At 44.0% G+C, this 25462-nt stretch overlaps 1 protein-coding gene across 2 annotated transcripts in view; it reads left to right on the top strand.

Moving 5' to 3' along the window:
* LOC138799372 (hexokinase HKDC1-like) overlaps nt 1-24921 on the top strand; it is a 33995-nt gene extending 9074 nt beyond the window's left edge. Inside the window, exons 5-18 of one of the 2 annotated variants that reach the window (XM_069980431.1) lie at nt 3092-3187; nt 5451-5550; nt 11580-11763; nt 12267-12422; nt 12534-12767; nt 13542-13843; nt 14406-14554; nt 14980-15099; nt 17556-17651; nt 18919-19018; nt 20059-20242; nt 21920-22075; nt 22965-23198; nt 24128-24921. In XM_069980431.1, coding sequence (XP_069836532.1) covers nt 3092-3187; nt 5451-5550; nt 11580-11763; nt 12267-12422; nt 12534-12767; nt 13542-13843; nt 14406-14554; nt 14980-15099; nt 17556-17651; nt 18919-19018; nt 20059-20242; nt 21920-22075; nt 22965-23198; nt 24128-24278 — 2262 coding nt within the window. In that variant the 3' untranslated portion in view covers nt 24279-24921. Of the gene's footprint in view, nt 1-3091; nt 3188-5450; nt 5551-11579; nt 11764-12266; nt 12423-12533; nt 12768-13541; nt 13844-14405; nt 14555-14979; nt 15100-17555; nt 17652-18918; nt 19019-20058; nt 20243-21919; nt 22076-22964; nt 23199-24127 lie in introns of those variants that run through there. The other variant, XM_069980432.1, reaches the window with a different exon arrangement.
* Nucleotides 24922-25462: the final 541 nt, after the last annotated feature.

Raw genomic sequence — 25462 nt, 5'->3', positions numbered from 1 at the left:
CCCAGTCCAGATCCCCAATAGACCAGCGCTCTGATCCTCAAGGTTCAGGCAGAGGAATATGTCAATCAAAAGACTTGCTCAGCTGTAGCAATCGAGTCTTGCAGAGCTCAGTGTAACTCCTGCATTGCCGGAAGCTGAGAAGCAAGCGGGTGTGTCACACAAGAGTAAAAACACACCCAGTTCACACCAGGCTACTGCACATTCCTAACAGCCTATTTTTCAAATCTGACCTGTCTCACTTTATGTGGTTATAGCTCTGGGATGCTTTAATGTATTCAAGATATTTTGAGATTGTGATACATTGCACTTAAGATAAGTGGTAAGTTTTGTCCAATATCCTTGCAATTTTCTTGTGAAAAAATCTCACATTTCATGAAGAAAATGGCAAAATTCGCGTCTTTCTAACTTTAATATTCCCAAAGTTACCCATGCGGGTAAATAAATGATGTGATTGTTTTATTGCCAGCATTGTTACAAACTAAATATGTGTACTTTCTTTTTCTAAATTGATCAATTGCAGAGTGGGACATTATGTGTAATGGGCAAAAATTTCTGACTTTTTAACACTGGTCTCATCTGCACTCATATCACACAGCATGGCTTAGATATACAGTGGTGCCTTGGATTACGAGCATAATTCGTTCCGGGACCGAGCGTGTAATCCAAATCCACTCTTAAACCAAAGCAAATTTTCCCATAAGAAATCATAGAAATGCAGACAATTGGTTCCACACCCCCAAAATAATGATTTATTATTCTGAATAACATGTAAAACTAATGAAACAAACATTCAGAAACAGCAGAATATGTGATATTATAAGTTACTGCACAGTAATGGAGAGGATGGGAAACACAAGGGCTGACAGAGACTGCAGGGAGTATGAAGGAATGAGCAGGGCAGATGTGGGCACAATATAGCAACACTCTCTGTCTGGGCAGAAGGGGGTTACATCTATGAAGAGATTACCCCCACAGTCCTGTCCCCTGATGTAAGCCCCAGCCTGAAGTGGATGTGCTATGATTTGGAAGGTGAGGGAGACTTCCTGGGTCAGAGTACAGGGCTGTAGACCTCGCTATACAGACCATGCCCCTCCCCCACTCGCGCTCCCACCCAGTACAGGGAGCTCTTAAACCAAAGCAATGCTCTTAAACCAAGTCATAATTTTGAAGAACTGTGAGCTCTTAAACCAAAACGCTCTTAAACCAAGTTACTCTTAAACCAAGGTACCACTGTACTAGTATCAGACAGGGTAGCTGACATACGCTATTATCAAAGTGCTCCAAATGTTAACGGTCTGTGATGATGGGGACCACCTCCCAAACACACACACTGACACATACAGATAGACACACAAACACACCATATACATACACACAAACACACACCGCTGACACACAAACAGACACCACTGACACACAAACATTTTCATTGGAATGTGATTACACTAGTGCATACGTACTCACCATGAACAGACCGTACACAGGAAAATCATCTCCCAAGTGTAATAAGAACTTCAGATCTGTCAATCACAAAATTGTTGGACTAAGAGACAATCTGACAACAAGAGACAATATATGCCGGGAAGCATTTTGTTTTAAATGTGGGTTCTCTTATAAGAGTCCAGCATTAATAGAACATCTTTGGAAGCAAACTTGTCAATCACTTGAGACACCACTGACAGACACACATATATATACATACATACATACAATCAAAGTAGAGCTGATTGTTCCACACTTTAAGGACCTGCGGGTCATGTCATTCAGGTCCTTTACCACTCTCCCTCTCTGTGTGCATGCGATGCCCTGACCTGTGGGGGACCCTCCGCAGTGCAGGTGTTACTAGCAGGTAGGAAGCGGGGCAGCTGCAGGGTATAGAGTTGTCACGGTAATGGCACGAGGGTGGCACAGCTGGGGACCGGTCTGCGGTACTATGCGGGACAATGGGCATGCGATTCTTCGCTGTACCTTGTCGGGGCACCAGATAAGGGACACCAATGCCAGGGTTCAGTAACAGCGGTGGTTACAAGTTTATTGTAACTGAGGTAACTGGTAGCAACAGTCTCTTCCGGATGCAACCGGGTATATAGCAGGTTTGAACAGACAGAGCAAAGGTGGTGCTGCATAGGCTGAGGTGAAGCGTGCCGGATGATGGGAGTAGTAGTGATAGAGGAATAGAGAGGCTGGGTGGATTAGAGTACTTGCGGTGAATATCTTGAGTTGATGAGGAGATAGAGAGCAGGAACGACACCCAGATGAGAGGATACTCCAGGCACTTGAGCAGGCGGACAGCCAGGAACTGCAACAGCAGAGCACCGAGTCCACTCTTCTGAAGGTGAAGAGGGACACACACGCATGACCTCCTTGCTTGGGAGCAGGGGCCGGAACTGCGCAGCAAGGGGGAAGTCACATGGTACCCCTGGCCAAAGCTCGACGGCCATTGGAGGAACCATGGTTACGGGACACGGTCACGTGATCACCAGCCTTTGCATACCACTGCACATAGTTATGCACACAAGATATACACATGAACCTGAGAGTAATAGGAATGACACAGTAAACAGTTGCAGTGCATATAGTTTCCAGGACAGGCATGGCTATAGTAATAAAAGTAAACTTAAAGTGAGAAACAGACAGCCTGTTCTGGGACACTGCATGCAGAATGCTGGAGGCTGATTTGCCCCCACTTTAGTTAGAGCAGAGTGCCAACTGAGGCAGAGACAGGAGCTGCCCTGTCACTGCATGGGCACACAGAAAGGATCTGTTCACACAATGTTGAAATTGAGTGGATGGCCGTCATTTAATGGCAAATATTTGCTGTTATTTTAAAACAATGGCTGTTATATTGAAATAATGGCCGTTATTTACTATTATATGGCGGCCATCCACTCAATTTCAACATTGTGTGAACAGATCCTTTCTGTGTTTTTAATCCACTCCTGGTTTTGGTTGCAATATGAGGACCACAATACTGACTGAAATATACGTAGTGTGAACATAGCCTAAATCTATAAACGATTGTTGGTAAATTCATTGTACAAAGTGTGTATAATGGGTGCAAATTTCATTTACTAAAACCAATTTATTATAGGGAGTCTTAATATCATGGACAAAGGACTATAAAGTAAGAGGAGTTCACCAAACTGATGTGGTAACAACACTCAGGAGAACACTAAAGAAGAAAAAGGTATGCTCCAAATGACAATATGTAAACTGATCAAGATCTCAGTATTCACATAGTAAAATGTGATGCATATTACTTCTCTGGCCTCCGGTGTATTATGTACAGTGATCCCTCAACTTACAATGGCCTCAAAATACAATATTTTCAACATACAATGTTCCTTTTTGAACCATTGTAACTTAAGACTTGACTCAACATACATTGTTACAAACAGTCAGGATCTGCAGGACATGTAAATACGTAAGTACATGACTGATCAATAAAAACGGCCATTTTACTGGTAAAACCCCTTTATTAAGTTTATTTATGAAGTGCATGCAGTGATTGGCTGTCTAGTATCTCCTCTCTATAGTACAGTGTGATACTACATGTCCTGTACTGCTGTGTGTGTCTGATATCTCCTCTCTATAGTACAGTGTGATACTACATGTCCTGTACTGCTTTGTGTGTCTATCTCCTCTCTATAGTACAGTGTGATACTACATATCCTGTACTGCTATGTGTCTAGTATATCCTCTCTACAGTACAGTGTGATCCTACATGTCCTGTACTGCTGTTTGTCTGGTATCTCCTCTCTACAGTACAGTGTGATACTACATGTCCTGTATTGCTGTGTGTCTAGAATCTCCTCTCTACAGTATAGTGTGATACTACATATCCTGTACTGCTGTGTGTGTCTAGTATCTCCTCTCTACAGTACAGTGTGATACTACATGTCCTGTACTGCTGTGTGTGTCTGGCATCTCCTCTCTACAGTACAGTGTGATACTACATGTCCTGTACTGCTGTGTGTGTCTAGTATCTTCTCTCTACAGTACAGTGTGATACTACATGTCCTGTACTGTTTGCTGTGTGTGTCTGGTATCTCCTCTCTACAGTACAGTGTGATACTACATGTCCTGTACTGCTGTGTGTGTCTGATATCTCCTCTCTATAGTACAGTGGGATACTACATATCCTGTACTGCTGTGTGTGTCTAGTATCTCCTCTCTACACTACAGAGTGATACTACATGTCCTGTACTGCTGTGTGTGTCTAGTATCTCCTCTCTACAGTATAGTGTGATACTACATGTCCTGTACTGCTATGTGTCTAGTATCTCCTCACTACAGTACAGTGTGATACTACATGTCCTGTACTGCTGTGTGTGTCTAGTATCTCCTCTCTACAGTATAGTGTGATACTACATGTCCTGTACTGCTATGTCTAGTATCTCCTCACTACAGTACAGTGTGATACTACATGTCCTGTACTGCTGTGTGTCTGGTATCTCTTCTCTACAGTACAGTGTGATACTACATGTCCTGTACTGCTATGTGTCTAGTATCTCCTCACTACAGTACAGTGTGATACTACATGTCATGTACCGCTGTGTGTCTGGTATCTCTTCTCTATAGTACAGTGTGATACTACATGTCCTGTACTGCTGTGTGTCTGGTATCTCTTCTCTACAGTACAGTGTGATACTACATGTCCTGTACCGCTATGTGTCTAGTATCTCCTCACTACAGTACAGTGTGATACTACATGTCCTGTACCGCTGTGTGTCTGGTATCTCTTCTCTACAGTACAGTTTGATACTATATGTCCTGTACGGTTGTGTGTCTGGTATCTCTTCTCTACAGTACAGAGTGATACTACATGTCCTGTACTGCTATTTGTCTAGTATCTCCTCACTACAGTACAGTGTGATACTACATGTCCTGTATGCTGTGTGTCTGGTATCTCTTCTCTATAGTAAAGTGTGATGTACATGTCCTGCGCTGCTCTTTACCTGTGCCAGGATGAGTTGCTCCTTTAGGCACCAGTTGAGGGCGACTTCATTTTATTTTTCTGGGACCCTGTGTGATCTGTACCCTGAACACACTCCAGCCTTCTACAAAGGAAGTAATGTACAGCTTCCAGTATCTCTTTCTAACTGTTGTATGTAAGGATTTGCTTTATCCATATTAGTTAGATGCTTATTTTCCTTAAAATTTTCATTTCTTTCTCATTTTGTGATGACATATTGGGGGCTCCGAACCAATTACCAGTTTTCCATAGAGTTTTGGTCTCAGCATACAATGGTTTCAACATACAATGGTCGTCCTGGAAAAAATTAATATTGCATGTTGTGGGACCACTGTATAGTAGTATCATGACAACAAATCGGACATCAGCTTCTTAGGCTTTGGCTGTGGGCGTTAGTGTTGTCTTCATCTATATAGGGTACGGTTTTAGACAGCTTTGTTGTGTTGGTCTAAGTGATAAAATTTTCTCTTGTTAGCACACAAATGTGGACGTCGTAGCTTTGGTCAATGACACAGTGGGCACCATGATGAGCTGTGGATATGATGATCAGCTGTGTGAAGTTGGCGTTATTGTAGGTAAAAGAACTAATGTTTGAATCCAGGCTTATTAGGCATTAAATGAAAATCACAACTATCTGTTTCCTGTGGTATATCACCTTCCCTATGACTCCATACCAGTGACACTGATATTAAAGGGGAACTGATATGTCTGTATTGCACAGGAGACTCAGAGGAGGAAGGTTTGTCTCTTACCTTCCTCCTCGGTGCCGTTCTGGTGCAGTTAGTCGTGTTCCCCTGGGGCACCCGTTAGATCTGCCCATCCTCATAGCGCCGTTTTGACCCGCCCCCGGTCGGCTTACTCCATTCATTAAAATTAGAAAGGGTTGGGCCAGCCAAGGATAGATCGGTGCTATGGGGGCAGGTAGTGCCTTTAACAGGGGCCCCAGTGCTCCTAATGGTCTCACCGGACCGTGGAACAAAAGACTAACTGCACCGCAAAGGAGAAAGTTAAGACACACTCCTGTGCATTAGGGACATATAAGCAGGTTAGATTTGTCTAACCTGCCGATAGTTCCCCTTTAAGTGGATGTATATAAAACATCGTAAGAATTGTTCATGTTCCTATGATAGCTGTAGGAAATGTGTCATCACATCTAAAAATTACTTTGGTCATAAACGTTAAGGGTTGAAGGGGTTGTGCGGTGTAAAGCATTATTTCACGAACACACATTACAAAGTTATACAACATTGTAATGTGTGTTATTTAAGTGAATGGCCCCCTTCCCCTTCTTCCATGAATTGGCTCCAGCTATCTACTCCTACCCCCATTATCCATTGCATTGTTTAAATTTCATGGTATGAATTGGCTCCAGCTATCTACTCCTACCCCCATTATCCATTGCATTGTTTAAATTTCATGGTATGAATTGGCTCCAGCTATCTACTCCTACCCCCATTATCCATTGCATTGTTTAAATTTCATGGTATGATATCTGGCTCTCAGCATTGACTTTTATTGCCCTCTTTTCTAAGCAGTGAACCCAAACTGTTTGTTTACAATCTTCTCTCTATCAGTTACCCCTGCCCTCTTCCATCTCTTCCCCACCCACCCCATGTTTCACACCTGGTAGTTCTTCTCAGCTAGTTCTCTAACTATATAGTCAACTGCTCTGGTCATTCCTGACCACTCTAAGTGCTGATCAGTCAAAGTGTCTAGATGAATTAAACCAAAATTGGAACTGAAGGTAACTGCATTCCATATACTCCTCTGCTCTCCAAAAATGTTCACCTTTGCTATCACTTTTGCTTCCCTAATACTCAAACTCTGCTCCAAACCCCCAACTCCTATATCAAGCAATAGTATATGTATCTCTCCTTCCCTTCTACCTGCTGATCTAACCCCCCCTGCTATATTTTTCCCATACAATAAACCATTTCTTCCCATTCCCTCCAAACATCCTCCCTCCCTCTCTTACTCACACCTGCTATCTCTATCTCTGCTCCTGCTTACTGCTGGAGACATCTCTCCTAACCCTGGTCCTCCAACCTTTACTAACAGCTTCTCTTCATTGGCCTCCTACAGAAACCCTTTTAACCTGATTAAGATTCCCTGCATGCCAGACCCCATCTCCATTAACTGTGCTCTATGGAACTCTAGATCTGTCTGCAACAAACTCACTGAAACCCACGACTTGTTCCTCAATAAATCGCTCAACCTGCTGGCTCTCACAGAAACATGGCTTCAAGAGTCAGACACAGCCTCACCTGCTGCTCTGACCCATGGAGGCCTTCAATTTTCCCATACTCCTAGACCTGATAACAGACATGGTGGAGGAGTGGATGTACTTCTCTCTCAGGACTGCACTTACCAGGTCATTCCCCCTGTGCCCTCCCTCTCATTCTCCTCTTTTGAGGTGCACACCATTAGACTCTTCTGGCCCTTTTCCCTGAGAGTCGCAGTCATATATCTCCCCCCTGGTTCACAAGAACGCTTTCTTGACCACTTTTCTACGTGGCTTCCTTACTTTCTATCTTCTGACATTCCCGCCATCCTGACATTTTAATATCCCTATTGACAAACCACTTTCCCCATCGGCCTCTCAGTTTCTTTCCCTAACCTCCTCCCTTGGCCTCTCCCAGCATTCTGACTCTCCAACCCACAAGGGTGGGAATACCCTGGACCTTGTCTTCTCCAGACTTTGCCTAGTTTCTCGCCTTAATAACACTCCTATCGGGCTCTCGGACCACAATCTTCTCTCCTTTTCAATTACATATACTCATTCTCCTCCTGACACCCCAACCTTGGTCATGTACAGAAACTTACGTGCCATCAACACCCAACAACTTACAGACTCTGTACAGTCATCACTGCCTCCTATCTCTTCACTCTCCTGTCCCAATCTGGCTGCCAAATGCTATCACGACACCCTCAAAACAACCCTTGACAAAATGGCACCCCTCACACCTCAATCAGCAAAACGCAGACGACCACAACCTTGGCACACACCTTCAACTCGTTTTCTTAGACGGTGTTCTAGGTGTGCTGAACGTTCGTGGAGGAAGTCTAAAACTGATGCAAACCTCCTACATTACAAATTTGTGCTTAGAAGCTACTACTCCGCGCTTCATTCTGCTAAACAATCTTACTTTACCTCTCTCATCTCTTCTCTATCCCATAACCCAAAACGTCTCTTTGATACCCTCAACTCCCTCCTCAAACCCAAAGTTCAGACAACCGTAACTAACCACTGTGCTGAAGACCTAGCATCCTACTTCAAGGAAAAGATAGATACCATCCGTCAGGAGATTACCTCCCAGTCCCAAAGAAGTGTTGATCCCATTCCCTCTTGTATTTCCTCCTCTTCCCTCTCAGTATTTGAACCTGTAACAGAGGAGGAAGTCTCCAGACTCCTCTCCTCCTCTCGTCCCACCACCTGCCCTAGTGACCCTATTCCCTCACACCTTGTCCAGTCTCTCTCTCCTGTTGTCACTACTTACCTTACTAAAATCTTCAACCTCTCCCTCTCCTCTGGCATCTTCCCCTCGGCTTTCAAACACTCCATTATCACTCTCTTACTGAAAAAAACCTCCCTAGACCCCTCCTGTGCTGCCAACTATCGACCTGTCTCTAATCTCCCTTTTATCTCTAAACTCTTGGAACGTTTGGTCTATTCCCGCCTAACCCGCTACCTCTCTGACAACTCTCTCCTTGACTCCCTTCAGTCCGGTTTCCGTCCTCACCACTCTACAGAAACTGCCCTTACTAAAGTCTCTAACGATCTCCTCACCGCCAAATCTAAAGGTAACCATTCACTTTTAATTCTCCTGGACCTATCTGCAGCTTTTGACACTGTAGACCACCAGCTCCTCCGCTCTATCGGCCTCAAGGACTCTGCTCTTTCCTGGTTCTCCTCCTATCTCTCCGACCGCTCCTTTAGTGTATCACTTTCTGGCTCCACGTCATCTTCTCTCCCCCTTACAGTCGGGGTTTCTCAGGGATCAGTCCTGGGCCCTCTCCTTTTCTCACTTTACCCATCGGACAAATCATCAGTAAGTTTGGTTTTCAGTACCATCTCTATGCCGATGATACCCAGCTGTATACCTCCTCCCGTGATATCACCCCCGCTCTTCTACAGAACACCAGTAACTGTCTGTCTGCCGTCTCTAACGCTATGTCCTCCCTATTCCTAAGACTAAACCTTGCTAAGACTGAGCTTCTTGTCTTCCCTCCCTCTGCTAAACACCCTCCACCTGACATCTCCATCTCTGTCTGTGGTGCAACCATAGCCCCTACACAACAAGCCCGCTGCCTTTGGGTTATGTTTAGGGTTAGGGTTATCTTTGGGTTAGGATATGTCCTTTACTCCTCATATTAAATCTCTTTCACGTTCCTGTAATCTGCATCTAAAAAACATCTCTAAAATCCGTCCCTTCCTTACTGTTGAATCTGCTAAAACTCTTATTGTCGCTCTGATTCATTCCCGTCTTGACTACTGCAATTCCTTACTAATCGCCTTCCTTCCTCTAAACTCTCCTCTCTCCAGTCTATTCTCAATACAGCGGCCAGGCTCATCCCCATGTCCAGCCGTTATACTGATGCCTCCCCCCTGTGCCAGTCACTACACTGGCTCCCTGTTAAACACAGGATACAATATAAAGTCCTCCTGCTCACCCACAAGGCTCTCCACAGTGCTGCACCTCCATACATCTCCTCCCTCATCTCTGTCTACCGCCCTACCCGTGCCCTACGCTTCTCTAATGACTTACGACTAACATCCACCTTGATCCGCACCTCTCACTCCCGTCTCCAGGACTTTACCCGAGCTGCACCAGTTCTATGGAATGCATTACCCAAGACTGTCAGACTCACCACCAATACCCAAAGCTTCAAACGTGCCCTCAAAACACATCTGTTCAAACAGGTTTACCAGGTTCCCTAATTTTGACTCAACACTCAACCCCCCCCCCCCCACACACACACACAGACACCTCCACCACGCACACACACACAGACACATACATACACACACACACGCCAAGCATTTAAGCCCTTAGACCTGTGCATGTGGGCATTGGCTGGTGACAGGTTCACCCCCCCTTACCCGCACTGCCTTATTTATAAAGATGGCCGAACCATAAGAACAACGATGCACTTTGCCTCTCTGCCATTTTGTCTTGCACCCCCTCCTGATAGTATGTAAGCTCATGCATGCGAGCAGGGACCTCACTCCTCATGTATGGATAATTATATGTATATCTGTAATGTCTATTTTTTGTCTATGTATGTACCCCAGAATTGTAAAGTGCTGCGGAATATGTTGGCGCTATATAAATAAAAATTATTATTATTATTATTCCCCATGTCCCCCTACACTAGACCCGGAAGTGGGATGCTGTATACTTACGGAATCACTGAACATAACTATGCACATACCCTTAGGGTACAAACCCACTTGCCGGATCTGCAGCGAGTCTCCTTGCTGCGTTTTTGCAGCGAGACTCGCTGCAGATCCCAGCCCTATACTTTCATTAGCAGAGAATTTGTCTGCAGCCCTCCCCATTAACCCCCTAGCCGCCGGACAATATACATTACCGGGTCCCCTGCTCCTGCTTGCTTCGGGGCTCCCGGGGTCTTCACGGCCCGCCCGGCCAATCAGTGCGCGGCGGCAGAGCAGCGCACTGATTGGCCGGGCAGAACGTGCCGGGAGCCGCCGAAGCAAGCAGGAGCGGGGACCTGGTAATGTATATCCTGCCCGCTCCCCCTGCAGCGCCGATCGCCCCCGGCCGCATGATCGTCCCCCGCACCCCCCGGCCGTACGATCACCCCCTGCAGCCCCCTGCAGCCCCCGGCCGCATGATCGCCCCCCGCAGCCCCCGGCCGCATGATCGCCCCCGCACCCCCCGGCCGCATGATCGCCCCCCCACCCCCCGGCCGTACGATCGCCCCCCGCAGCCCCCGGCCGCACGATCGCCCCCCACAGCCACGATCGTGCGGCCGGGGGCTGCGGGGGGCGATCGTGCGGCCGGGGGCTGGGGGCGATCGGGGCTGCAGGGGGGCGGGCAGGATATACATTAGCAGGTCCCCGCTCCTGCTTGCTTCGGCGGCTGATTGGCCGGGCGGGCCGTGAAGACACCGGGAGCCCCAAAGCAAGCAGGAACGGGGACCCGGTAATGTATAATGTCCGGCGGCTAGGGGGTTAATGGGGTGGGCTGCAGACAAAATGTACATCCCTGCTGCGAGTTTCTCTGCTAATGAAAGTATAGGGCTGGGATCTGCAGCGAGTCTCGCTGCAAAAACGCAGCAAGGAGACTCGCTGCAGACCCCCCAAGTGGGTTTGTAGCCTAAAGAAGGATATGTATAAGAATGTTATATGGACCTGTAGGGAGTTTGTGTGCCACTGTACAGGTTCTATGTATATGTTCTTTGTTCCATAGTTTGGGCGAGAAGCGATATTATATCATTTGTGCTCTGCTGTTTTTTTATGCAGCTATTGTCTTCTATACTCTATTCTCCAGCTTTTAAATATAGGAAATCTGGTATTCAGTTTATACTGGAAAATGTATACCTTGCATAATAGTGACATCTCTATGTTCCTGCTGTGTAGGGAGTGGTACTAATGCCTGCTACATGGAGAATCTGAGTCATATTGATCTAGTAGAAGGCGATGAGGGGAGGATGTGCATCAACACAGAATGGGGAGCGTTTGGAGATGATGGTGCCTTAGATGACATCAGAACCAGTTTTGACAAAGACATAGACTTAGGATCATTGAACCCCGGCATGCAACTGTACGTATTTTTATATTTATATAGGTGACATAAACTTGGGTTAAATATTAATTAGATTTAAAGAGGACCTGTCACCCCCCCCCCCCCTGACAGGCTCCCGACCCCCAGCTAGATCCCCTTATACTAACCTCGTCCCACTCCCGGAGCCGGTCCCAGGACGTGCAGGACTGCAGAGATGAGTCTGGCTCCATTTATTCTCTATGGACGCCGGACCTATCTCCACAGCGTGCGCCGGCTTCTGACCAGGATATCTCCGTCCTGGGACTCGGCGGGATGAGGTCAGTATAAGGGGATCTAGCTGGGGGTCGGGAGCCTCCTTTAAATAAGGCAATGAAATCTGTATCGTTCAGTGGTGGTGCCAGGAGTAGGACCACCACTCTCTATTCTCTAATGGCCTTATGTTTTATGTGCTTGTTATTTCAGCCAAACCATGGCACTTCATGTCATTGGAGAGATTTTTTAAAATTGCTAAAGATATGTTGTTGTGTCTTGTTTTATGAAAGCTTTGAGAAGATGATCAGTGGTTTATACATGGGAGAACTCGTGAGACTTATTCTGCTGAAGATGGCAAAAAGAGGTCTTCTGTTTGGTGGCAAAATCTCAGATTCTCTCCGTACCAAAGGGAAGATAGAAACAAGTCATGTGGCTGCCATGGAAAAGTAAGTGTTACATGTTACAAGTGTTGCATGTGTTACATATCTAGAAGTACATAGTTTAAAAGATTGGTAGCCATTTCTGCCTATACTTTTGGCATTGGCTTTCTATTGCAGATATAATGAAGGGCTGTATAACACTAGACATATATTGCTGGAACTCGGTCTGGAGCCTTCAGAAGATGACTGCATTGCTGTCCAGCATGTTGCGACTATAGTATCATTCCGTTCAGCCAACCTTTGTGCAGCCGCTCTTGCTGCCATTCTAACAAGACTTCGTGAGAACAAGAAGTTGGATAGGATGAGGACAACAGTTGGAATGGATGGAACAGTTTATAGAACACATCCCCAGTAAGTAACGCATCGTATAAAAAACAACTTCATTAGTGATGAGCGGACTAGCCAAACATTTGGGTTTTAACTCCCAGTGGCTGGAGAAGTTGAATGCAGCCCTAGAAAACATAGATAAAGCCATTGGCTGAATCCATGTTTTCCTTGCAGCCATAGGGCTGCATTCAAGTTCTCCATCCACCGGGAGCCAAATGCAGAGCGTTCAGGTTCGGCACGTTCTCTCATCACTAAACTTCATAAATACATATATCATTGTAAAAGCAATAGTAAACTATATTACTCCAGTGCCTACTACACCACTAACTATCAGTGTTTAGTTATATTCTTATCAAGTATACAAGGAAAAGACTGCTGGTTTCTTGGAGGGTACAGGATAAATCTGACAAGTGTTCCTCTCATTTAGCAAAACGTCTTCCCTGGGGGTCGGAACACTGACCCTGATTAATAAAAACTTTTGGTCTGTTTGGGGTGGTAGGGGTCAAGTCTCACTAGGCCGCATCATGGTCAGTGAGGTGTTGTGTATGTTATAAATGCATTTAACTTTCTGACCCCTGCATTTACGTCAATAAATATATATTTTTTATTTCGATTTATTTGAGAGGTTGTTCAGTTTCCATATCTCTATGAGAAGTCAAACATTTTGTTGAATGAAAGGCACACTTTAGAAACCTATAAATATGACACCTGATCTGTATTCATGTTTTATTAGGCATTTATCACGTAGATATAAAGGGCATATAATGAAGAATAAGACCAGATTAATTTTGTTTCCAGGTACGCTAAACGCCTACACAAGGTTGTAAGGAGGCTGGTTCCCAATTGTGATGTGCGCTTCCTTCTCTCAGAAAGCGGCAGTGGTAAAGGAGCAGCTATGGTGACAGCAGTGGCCTGTAGGCTGCTCTCTCAACGCAAGCAGATCGATGAGGTTCTAGCTCTGCTACATATTGATGAAAAGCTAGCAGATATTAAATTAAGGATGATGGAGGAGTTAAAATATGGACTGAAAAAGGAAACCCATGACTCTGCAACTGTAAAAATGTTGCCAACATATGTTTATGGGACACCAGATGGGACAGGTAATTTCTGTATTTTAACCTTTTATTATGGACTAGGTACATTGGAGAACATTTACTATTGCTAATGTGCCAGAATTCTGGTGCAATTTCCTCTGAAGAAATGGACATACGTGATTTTAGAGTGGTCCTGTCAAACAACCATACAGTAGACAGTCACTACTGATTTAACAAACTTTCACAGTAGTATGAATATAGGTTAGAAACTTGTTAATATTTCTTACCAGAGAAAAATGCCTCTTTTTCTACTCCACTCTGTCTCCCACATTGATCAGTTCTGTCTGTTCACTGCTAAAATCTGCCTTGAGAGAAGCAGTCCTCTTTTCCATGTGTATGCTCAGAAGATCTACAGACAGCAGAATTGTAATGAACTCTTTGCTGTTTTGAAATAACAGGCGTTATTTGCCATTAAATGACAGCAATGCACTCAATTTCAACAGTGTGTGAACATAGCTTTTCTGTGTTTCCAATCCACTCCTGGTTTTGATTGCAAAATACTGAGCAAAAATACTGTGTGGGAGCATAGCCCAAATCTGTATATAACTTAGGTTAATCTATTTTATAGAGACAGGAAAGTTTCTAGCTCTGGACCTTGGAGGAACAAACTTCCGAGTCTTGTTAGTAAAAATCAGGAGTGGGAGAAGACGTTATGTAAAGATGTACAACAAGATCTTTGCTATACCTCTAGAAATAATGCAAGGCTCTGGTGAAGAGGTAAGTACAGAAACTATTATACTGTATATAGTATAACTGAACCTTCATACTGTCCCATAATAAAATTGATGCTCTGCACACAGTCTTCCCTTTCATATGGTGTACAATATCGTGCTTGATGCCTTTACTTTTTATGGTGTAACATATATAGTGCTTATACAATGCTTATACAATGCCTGTAAACATTGTCAAACATTGTCATCCTGTGCAGATGATATTCCATATGTTTTGGGGCTACATGTGGGATTAAAGGTGCAAGCTCCTGGTACCAAGGTCATCTGGATCAGTGACATTACCTTCACTAATAACATGAGATACACCCTGTGTGACTGCAATGATGAAGCACCCTATAACACCAGCTCATTATGTAACAAAGACCTTACTAAGTGTTACCAATATCAGCAATTTACATTATTTTATTCTAGCTGTTTGACCACATTGTAGAATGCATCGCAGAGTTCCTAGACTACATGGGAATTAAAGGCGCCCCATTGCCCCTGGGATTTACATTTTCCTTCCCATGTAAACAAGATCGCATTGACAAGGTATGGTTATCTTAAATGCTCTATTATCTATTAAATGCTCTATTATCCAATATTACAGAAAATTGGGTGATTCACAAAATAATACTGCAGTTTATTTTTACTGTCCACTAAATCCAGAAGTGACAGATATATTCTACAAATCTATGGACAGCCTGAAGTGAAGTCATGGATTTGCAGTGTGTGTTCCATACCTAAAAATCCATAGCTACTCTGCGTTATCTGCACAGGGCCTAAGGGCCAGTTCACACGAAGTAAAAGCTGCTAAATTCTGTGACGGAACTCACCACCGCGGAATCACACAGGCTCACACAGTGTCTCTATGGGAGGGCTCGCGTGCCTCCGCTTCCGTTGCTCCCTCCTCAAAGAATTGAGGGCGCGAGTCCTTCCATAGAGACACTGGGGGAGATTTATCAAACATGGTGTAAAGTGAAACTGGCTCAATTGCCCCTAGCAACCAATCAAATTCCACCTTTCATTTTCCAAAGAGTCCGTAAGGAATGAAAGGTGGAATCTGATTGGATGCTAGGGGCAACTGGCAGGTGAAATTCTGCGACGGAACTCTCTGCCGCTTTTGCTCTGTGTGTGAACTGGCCTTTGTACTTTATGTCCAAAATTTCTGTTTCTCAAAATCATTAAGTAACTGGTAATACTGTATAGTTGTGTGCAGTGGCGGTCTTTGGCACCAAGCACCCCAAGCGATCGCTTGGGGCCCCCAACATCCAGGGGGGCCCCCACGCCCCACTCTTGTGCTCAACACCGCTGGACAGGGCTTCTGCCCCGCTCGCTGCTGCCATCTGAACTGTAACTATGAGCACTCGTAATGAGCGCTCATAGTTACATGCAGCAGCACTGACAGGGAGGGAGACATTGGCCCCCTTCCTGTCAGTCACTCTTGTGGCCGCAGGAAGGGTTTTCCCTGCGGTCACAAGTGGCAGCTTTGTCCTTGTGGTGCCGGCGCTCCAGTGACATCACTAGAGCATCGGCGCCAGGACAAAGGGAGTGCGGCCTCTTGTGATTGCAGGGAAAACCCTTCCTGCGGCCACAAGAGTGAAGAGAAGAGGAGTCGCCCGGACTCAGGTGAGTATAAGTGTTTGTTTTATTGTTTTATATACTATATGGGAGGGGGAGCACACAGGGGTCTGTTTAACTGGGGGAGCACACATCGGGGGTCTATATAAATGGGGGGAGCACACAGGGGGGCTATATAACAGGGGGAGCACACAGGGGGGCTATAGACTACTGGGGCTTCACACAGGGGTCTATATACTACTGGTGGGGCACACAGGGGGTCTATATACTACTGGGGGAACATACAGGGGGTCTATATACTACTTGTGAGGCACACAGGTGGTCTATATATAACTGGGGGAGCACACAGGGGTCTGTATACTACTGGGGCAGCACACAAGGGGTCTATATAATACTGGTGGGGCACACAGAAGGTCTATATACTACTGGGGGAACCACACAGGGGGTTTATATCCTTCTGGAGTAGCACACAGGGGTCTATATCCAAGTGGGGCAGCACACAGGAGGTCTATATCCAAGTGGGGAAGCACACGGGGGGGGGCTAAATACCCCTGAGGGAGCACACAGGGGGCCTATATACTAGTGGGGGAGCACACAGGGGGTATATATAACTGGGGGCAGCACACAGGTGGTCTATATACAACTGGGGCAGCACACAGGAGGTCTTTATACTTCTGGGGGAGCACACGGGGGGCTATATATAACTGGGGGAAAACACAGTGGTCTATATACTACTTGGGGAAGCAAACAAGGGGTATATACTACTGGGGGCAACACACAGTGGTCAATTGTTTTGGAACACGTGTCGAGGGGAAGGGGCCCCAGACATAACTTCGCTTGGGGCCCCAGAAATGCCAAGACCGCCCCTGGTTGTGTGACAAGCGGGACAAAATAACGATAACAAAAACCTTTTGAGTTGTATGTGATTCATCTATACAGCCACATAATACAACTGGTTGATCTAACTTGTATAGTCTACTTTGTAATATAAATGCATAGCCTGCTGTCGGCATTGATGCAAACAGAAAATACTTATTGGTTGATACACACTGCATTTTTGAAGTCAGTTTTTTATTTCATTCGTTTTTTTTTTTGCAATTTGAAAAAATACGGACACATTTATGTGCATCCATTTTGATCCGTTTTTCCATTAACTTCCATAATAAAAAAAGATAAAAACAATCAAAACACATTTTTTTAGTACACACAAAAACGTGGTCGACCATGTTTTTGTGTACGCTAAAAAAACAGACTGCATAAACGGTGTAAACCCAACGAGAAGCCTGGGTGAACAAGACATATAAGACTTGGTTTGGAAGGATAGCATATGAAATCTTTTGTCTGAGATATTCCTTATAAGATCTACACTCAGCTGATATTCTAAAATATAACTCATTGATGTAATACAATTCTGTTGTGTTTCATAGGGAACATTAGTTGGGTGGACGAAAGGCTTCAAAGCCACTGACTGTGAAGGACAGGACGTAGTAGACATGTTAAGAGAAGCCATCAAGAGGAGGAATGTAAGTCTCAAAACACATTTCAAGATTATGCCACCACATCCTTAAAACTAATAGATTTTGTGACTGTAAAAATAATTTACAATTTGTATTAACAGGATATGGTGAAGAGAATTTTCAACATACAAAAAAAAAAACAGACAAACACAGCATATTTCTGTGTTTCCTTTTATATTATGTTTTCTTGAAAGTTGAAATCATGGGTTTATATATAATATATGCATGAGATTACAGACTGTGCTTTTTTATTATCATAACTACAATGCAGTCAAACAAAAGCTTAAAAGTATAAATATCTGCTTAATTTTTTATTTGCAGAAAATTAAATACTTAAAAGTTTATAATGATGACAACCATGTGGTCACAAATACTTATTAGTAGAGATGGGCACAGCATGAGCACGCTCGAGTCTGTCCAAATATAGAAGTCTGGGCTTTTGATTACCGGTGGCTGAAGAAGTTTGATGCAGCCTTAAAGTGTCACTGTTGTTGTTTTTTTTCTCTTTTATTTTCCTTTCAGAAATCAATAGTTCAGGCGCCTTTAAGAAACTTTGTAATTGGGTTTATTAGGCAAATATGCCATTATCTGCATTCAAAAAGAATTTCCCTAGCCCCCCCCCCCTCCTCTCTCTCACTCACTGATCATTATCAGGAAATCTCGACTCTTTCACATCAGTCAAGCCCTGTCTAACCTATGGAAAGGGGAGAAGGGAGGAGGGAGATTAGTCACCACCAGAGAGCAGAAAACAAAGGATTGCAAAGTGGAAGCTGTGTGAAAGCCAGTATTCAGAGGTCACAGAGGTCAGTGCTGACTTCAGAGGAGATAGCTCGGTGATGTAGCTGTAAATTAACTCTTTGTTGTCCTGTTTTGGTGCCTCATCTCTCCCCTCTCCATAGAAAACCATAAAGACAGGGGGGAGAGCTTCAAACTGCTTTTTCATGATAAAAATGCATTTATCAGCTAATAAACCAAATTACCAAAGTTTCTTAAAACATGAGGAAACATGAGGGCAAGGTATAGATTGGTAGAAATCAGTAGCGACTAAGACAAGGCAAAGAAAAAAAGAGCAAGCTAAAGAAATGTGCTTATATTCAAGTTTTAGTGATCAGGTAATATATGAGATGATGGGGTAATATTTGCAGCATGGTAATGATATAATTTGTTCAGTAGTTACTGTAATAACCCATGTCCTGTGCATTGGCTTCTAAATCATTTCTCATGGTCTGTATACCAACATCTGTATTTTTTTCTACCTTATTCTGCTTTAAAGGAGTTTGACCTAGACATTGTGGCAATTGTGAATGACACGGTGGGAACCATGATGACATGTGGATATGAGGATCCGGACTGTGAGATTGGGCTCATTGCAGGTACTTATTTGTAGGAGATATGGGAATAGCTGTGTAGTGTGATAGAGCCCTCAGAGCATAACTCTAATTCAGTGACATCTATGCCATATGAAAGTTTCTGCATTAAATTAAAACTATAGATGAGCGCACTAGAACATGCTCGAGACCGATTTGAAGACCAATAGCCGAAGAATTTGGATGTAGCCCTAGGGAGTCCAGGAAAACATGGATACAGCCTATGACTATGCTTACACATAGTATTTCCAGCAGTCTTTTGGTCAGTAGAACTGACAGGGCAAAATTATAATTGATAGATTTGCACAGTTTCTGTTTTCAACCCACTCCTGTCTTTGGTTGAAAAAATACTAGGTGTGAACATGTTTTCCAGGCAGCCTTAGGAACCTATTACACAAAGCGATAATCTGCCAAATCAGACCTAATTTCCAGATTATCGTTCTGTGTAATAAAGACAACGATCAGCCGATTAAACTATTGGCTGACCATTGTCGTTTATTCCAGCCTAAAAACCATTAGCCGCTGAGCATGCATTGCTATGTGTAATAGTAATGCACAGCCGATGACTTATAACTGTGTATACATATGACTGTATACATACCTCTCTACGCTTCTGGTGGTCTCGCTTCTGCCCGCAGCTGCCGCTGGAATTTTAGAGGCGGTCTCTGAAGTGACAAGCGGCTCAGCCAACTACAGCCTGAGATGGGACTGCCTCTTTGGAAACCAACTCTGAAGTTCCAGCAGCGGCTGCGGGGACCAAGCAGAAGTAATAAAAACACCGGGAGCGTAGACAGGTATGTTTAAACTTTTTTTACACTTTTAAAGCAAGGGCTGCATGGACATGGCTAATGATATATATAGCCCTTGCTACACAATTATCGAGCAATGTAGTAGGCTCAGTAACGAGCACTCACTTACATTAGTGATTGTCCTCACAATACGGCCCTTAGGGCTGCATCCAACTTTTTCAGCCACCGGTATTCAAATACTGAACTACACACCAGTATGCCAAACTACACACTCTGTTGTGTGTGTTTCATTCCCAGGTACTGGGAGCAATGTCTGTTATATGGAAGAAATGAAGAACATTGAATTTATAGACGGAGATGAAGGAAAAATGTGCATTAACACAGAATGGGGGGGTTTTGGGGATAATGGCCGCCTCTCCGACATTCAGACGCAATATGATATACGTGTGGATGAAAACTCATTAAATCCTGGAAAACAAAGGTAAATCTACTCTACTTGCCTTGCATTAATTTAAAAAAATCTCTGAAATATTTCAAGCACCTTGAAAATGAGAAATAAATTAAACTGGACTAAATGTGTTAAATATTTGACATTCTTATGGTGCGTTTACACGAAACGATAATTGGCCCGATCGCACGATTAACAATGTCGGAGTAACGATTTTTTTTCATGGTTTTTTAGATGTTACAATATATCGTACGGAAAAATCGTTTTGCGATCGCGCGGCCGCAGCCTGGCCCTCCGCTCGCAGCCCGGCCCTCCGCTCGCAGCCCGGCCCCACGGTCAACTGCAGCCCCCTGCACCGCCCCGATCGCCACCCCCCCGGCGCTCTGATTGCCACACCCCCCCCGCCGCCACCCCGATCTCTCCCCGGCCGTGAGCATACGTTACCTGCTCCGCGTAGCAGTCTTCGAAATCCCCGACTCCCCTCTTCAGCGCATTGATTGGCTGAAGAGATGAGCCGGGAATTTCAAACTGATTGGCTGAAGAGGAGCCGTTTGAAATTCCCGACTCCCCTCTTCAGCCAATCAATGCAAGGCAGCACTTATTGGCTGAAGAGGGGAGCCGGGAATTTTAAACGGCTCCTCTTCAGCCAATCAGTGCTGCTGTGCATTGATTTGCTGAAGAGGGGAGCCGGGAATTTCAAACGGCTCCTCTTCAGCCAATCAGTGGTGAATCAGTGGAGCCGGGGATTTCGAAGACCAGCTACGCGGAGCAGGTAACGTATGCTCTTGGCCGCGGCGGTGGGGTCGATCGGAGCGGCGGGGGGGGGCGATGGGAGCGGGGGTGGCGATCGGAGCGGCGGCGGGGGTGGCGATCGAAGCGGTGGCGGGGGTGGCGATCAGAGCGGCGGTGGTGGCGATCAGAGCGGCGGTGGCGGCAATCAGAGCCGGGGCAGGGGACTGCGGATGAGCGGGGGGCCGGGCTGCGAGTGGCAAGCAGCCGGACTTTTGCACGACGACTGTTTACACAGAACGATCAGGGAATTTTTTGCGAACGACGATTTGATAACATGTTGAAAAATCAAAATTAACGATTTCTCGTTCGTCGTTTGATCGTTCGCTTCGTTTACACGTACGATTATCGTTCGAATTCGATCGTTATTGCGCAAATTCGCACGATGATCGTTACGTGTAAACGCACCTTTAGAAAATTAATTAATTAATCTGCAGCGTGCAGATAAATTATAGGGTGACTATCAGCAAATTTGTGCAAATAAACGTATTGATATCTCCCTGCAGCGCCCTACCTCATCTTTCCAGCGATTCTTGTTTTTTTTTTGTAGGTCATGCTGTTTTGGAGAGCTTTAAACCAAAACAAGATATGTAAATTAAATTGTTTGCGGCACTGGGGGCGTTCCTCAGTCTGCCTGCAGACTCCTTCAGTCACACCTACCTATGCATATTCAATTATGCATAAGCAGGCCAGTCTTAGGTAGTTATGACTGAAGGAGGCCGCGAGTGGGCTGAATAGTGCACTGGGGTGAGGGGTCGAGGTACAAGCTAATTTACATATTTCATTTGGATTAAAGCCATTTGGATTAGGGGCCTACAAAGAAAACAAGATCAATGCTGGAAAGATGAGGTGGGTGGGCAGCTGCAGTGCTGCAGGAACCTCCTGATAGTTTCCATTTCTCTTCACATATATTCCACACAGGTTTGAAAAGATGTCGAGCGGAATGTACCTTGGAGAAATTGTGAGGCAGATTCTGATTGATCTAACTAAACGGGGCCTCTTATTTCGAGGACAGATATCTGAACGGCTGAGGACAAAAGGAATATTTGAAACTAAATTTCTTTCTCAGATAGAAAGGTAATGTCTTCTGTGATCTTTTACATACAAGTTTCAGCATATAAATAAATCTAATGGTATAGTAAGGAAGAGCATTATGCTTGTAGCATGAAAATGAATAATTTAGGCAATAGTCAGGGGAGTTCTGATCTCCTTACATCACTAGAAACTTAGGCCCAGATTTATCCAAGGGTGTAAAATACCCATAGTAATCAATTGCAGCTCAGCTCTCATGTTACCAGAGCAGAAAGCTGAGATGTGATTGGTTTCTGTGGGCGGTTTAGTCACCATATCACCTTTGTTCTTACCGAGGACTATGGCCTCTTCATACGCAACTCCTTTAGTAATTAAAATACTTATATTTCCCATAAAATAATAATTCAGGAACATCTTTTCTAATAGCATTTTTCCTATGGACTTCTTACTAGAAATGTATGAGTAAATAGCCTAAAGTTGCTAGTGTGTCCCTACACTGTCAGGCTGTACAATCAAAGTTGATAGTTTCAGACTGTGCAGGGACACGCCCTTTAAATGGTAACACCTAGTTGTCTATTTACTCATACATTTCATTAAGCTTGGAGGAAACATGTTCCAGACAGACAGGTCAGGAGAAGCCTAATAATAATTAATAATACAGTTAGCTATTTAATATAATATAGAAAATATTCATTGACATCTTGGTGAATAATACACGTATAAACATCCAAATACTGCTGCAAACAATTAAAAGATCTTTTTCTCTTTAGAAAGAGGTTCTGTAGCAGCAGAGTTGTGCTTTATAAGGAATGATGTACCCCCCATATATCTTACCCAAAATACAGCCTCATATTTTTATATGGTCATATCTGCCTTAATAAACGCAATATCATTTATATATATTTATCATTGAGTTTTGTTTTTCTTTATACAGTGATCGTCTAGCTCTCCTTCAGGTCCGGAAGATCCTTCAGCAGCTTGGTTTAGATAGTACATGTGATGACAGTATTATTGTGAAGGAAGTTTGTGGTGCAGTATCGAGGAGAGCAGCAAAGTTATGTGGAGCCGGCTTAGCTGCAGTTGTAGATAAAATAAGAGAAAACCGTGGTCTGGACCATCTTAAAACTACTATTGGTGTTGATGGGACCTTGTATAAGTTACACCCACAGTAAGTATATATACTACAAAAGGAAAGAAATTAAGAAACCATGTGGGACATTTATTAAGACCAACGTACTCGTGCACTGGTCTTAAATTAGGCCTCGCACCCATTCTCCCTGCCGGATTTGCTATTTCATCTTAGGTAAATCCGGTGGGACCTGCAGGCGCAAAAAAATTCAGGGACTATTAAAACAAATGTTTTTCAAGTAGAATTGTAATGGATTCACTCTGTTGGAAATCCCACTGTAAAAGGGATCACCCTGTAATTTGTATTCCTACAACAAACACTGATAAAGTAACTGCAGTTAAAAGAATGTGCATACAGACCATACCAAGGTTTTGGCTTGGATGACTAATAGAATTAAAACCAATGGAAAAACTTTTATTGCACACTTTAAAAGGGGTTGTACAGCAATTTATTTTAATTTTTAAAAGTGTCCATTAGTACCCAGTACCCATTCTTGCTGCTTGCCACTCCCTGCTCTTTACAAAAGGAAGTGCTTGACAACAGCGAATCACTGGTCACTCTGGTAACACTCCGTCCTAACCACTGAACTGACATGACTGTTGGGACAGAAATCAGAAAGTGTCGAGCAGCAATTTCTGGCAACCCTGGAAAGGCAATGGCAGGGGATTGCAGTTGGTTAGTAAACTTTAAGTAAAAAATTTCACCCATCTAGTCTCTTTTAAAAGTAAAAATAAATACACGGACAACCCCTTTAACTGCAAAATTCTAGATTTTCCCTGCTAACCACAAAACTTGGACAACCCCAACTTTTTAAAAGGAATATAAAAAATTCTGCATGTTACACACCTTCTTCTGGTTGTGCGCATAAATTTGACTACAACTATTCCATTGTCAAGGACATAGAAGATTGAGAAGACTCATTAGCATCCATCTTCTATAGATATATTCATTCTTTCTTGTTATTTCAGCTTCTCTGGAATTTTGCAAGAAACTGTGAAGACATTGTCACCACAATGTGACGTTACATTTATCCTCTCAGAAGATGGCAGCGGGAAGGGAGCCGCACTCATCACTGCAGTGGCCAAGCGGTTTCACAGTCAAGAGGAGGACAAAAGTTAAAGATTGGTTTCCAAATGAGAATTTCTCCAAGAAAAATTTCTACAAAACAATTAACACTCAACAATTAATATAAGCAAAGTTCACAACTAATTAAAAGCGTTACTGTCATCACTTTTGCCATCATCACTCCTGAGACACACTCTACTCACTGTCTGGCAGAACATCTGACTTGTTCACTCCGTAGACTATAATGAGGCATATGAGTTGGATTTGATTGACGGCTGATGAGAGACGCCCTCAAATGACATGTCAAAATTTAGTACACGTGACAGTAACACTTTAAGTGTTAGGGTATGTGCACACTATGGAACCCGGGCAGATCACCCGCAGCGGATTCCGCAGCCCGCCCCCGCGCAACCGTGAGCGGGGGCGAGCCACGGGATCCACCCGGGTTCCGTAGTGTGCATATACCCATACTGGTGCTCAGAAATGAAGTTTAAACTATTAAAATACTGTATTGGATGATAATATGTGAAAGGCTATAGACACCTTTTAATTATTCACTTGCTTCCAAAATGCAAATTGAAGCAACTGTAAATAGTCTCCATTATTACGTACTAGTACGCTGCTGCAGAGGCTGTGTAACTCCTTCACATTGTTGGTTTTGCTGCTTCTGACATAGATTAAATGCTCCAGGCTGTCAGCTCTGCCCGTTATTTTTATTTTTTCTTTCAGTGTCAGATACAAGCAGGGATAAGGCCTCATTATCATGTTCAGTAATTTTTTTAGGATCGTATATATTATGTCCGCAATCCACAAAAAATTAATCTGTAGTTCATTTGCAGTGTAGTATTTTTTTTGTGGAAGGTGATTTGTTAAATTAAGGTGTTATGTGTTATGGGCTGAACATCAGTAGTAAAAGTTTTTTGTTACTTTTCACAAACGTTGTTTAAACTATTTACATACAGAATTGATGCTTATTAGTGGGAAAACTGTCATTTTATCTCTCTCACCAGCCGTTTGAAATTGGGTTCAAAGGGGGTGACTGCCCCCAGTAGTATATAGCCCCCCTGTTGCTCCCACAGTAGTATATAGACCCCTGTGCGCTCCCAGAGTAGTATATAGCCCCCCTGTGCACTCCCCCAGTAGTATATAGCCCCCTGTGTGCTCCCCCAGTAGTATATAGCCCTCCTGTTGCTCCCCCAGTAGTATATAGACCCCTGTGTGCTCCCCCAGTAGTATAT

Source organism: Dendropsophus ebraccatus, chromosome 8 (assembly GCF_027789765.1).
Source record: "Dendropsophus ebraccatus isolate aDenEbr1 chromosome 8, aDenEbr1.pat, whole genome shotgun sequence".
Taxonomy (NCBI): domain Eukaryota; kingdom Metazoa; phylum Chordata; class Amphibia; order Anura; family Hylidae; genus Dendropsophus; species Dendropsophus ebraccatus.
Note: the sequence above shows the minus strand (reverse complement) of the source record. Positions and strands in the feature narration are given on the sequence as shown.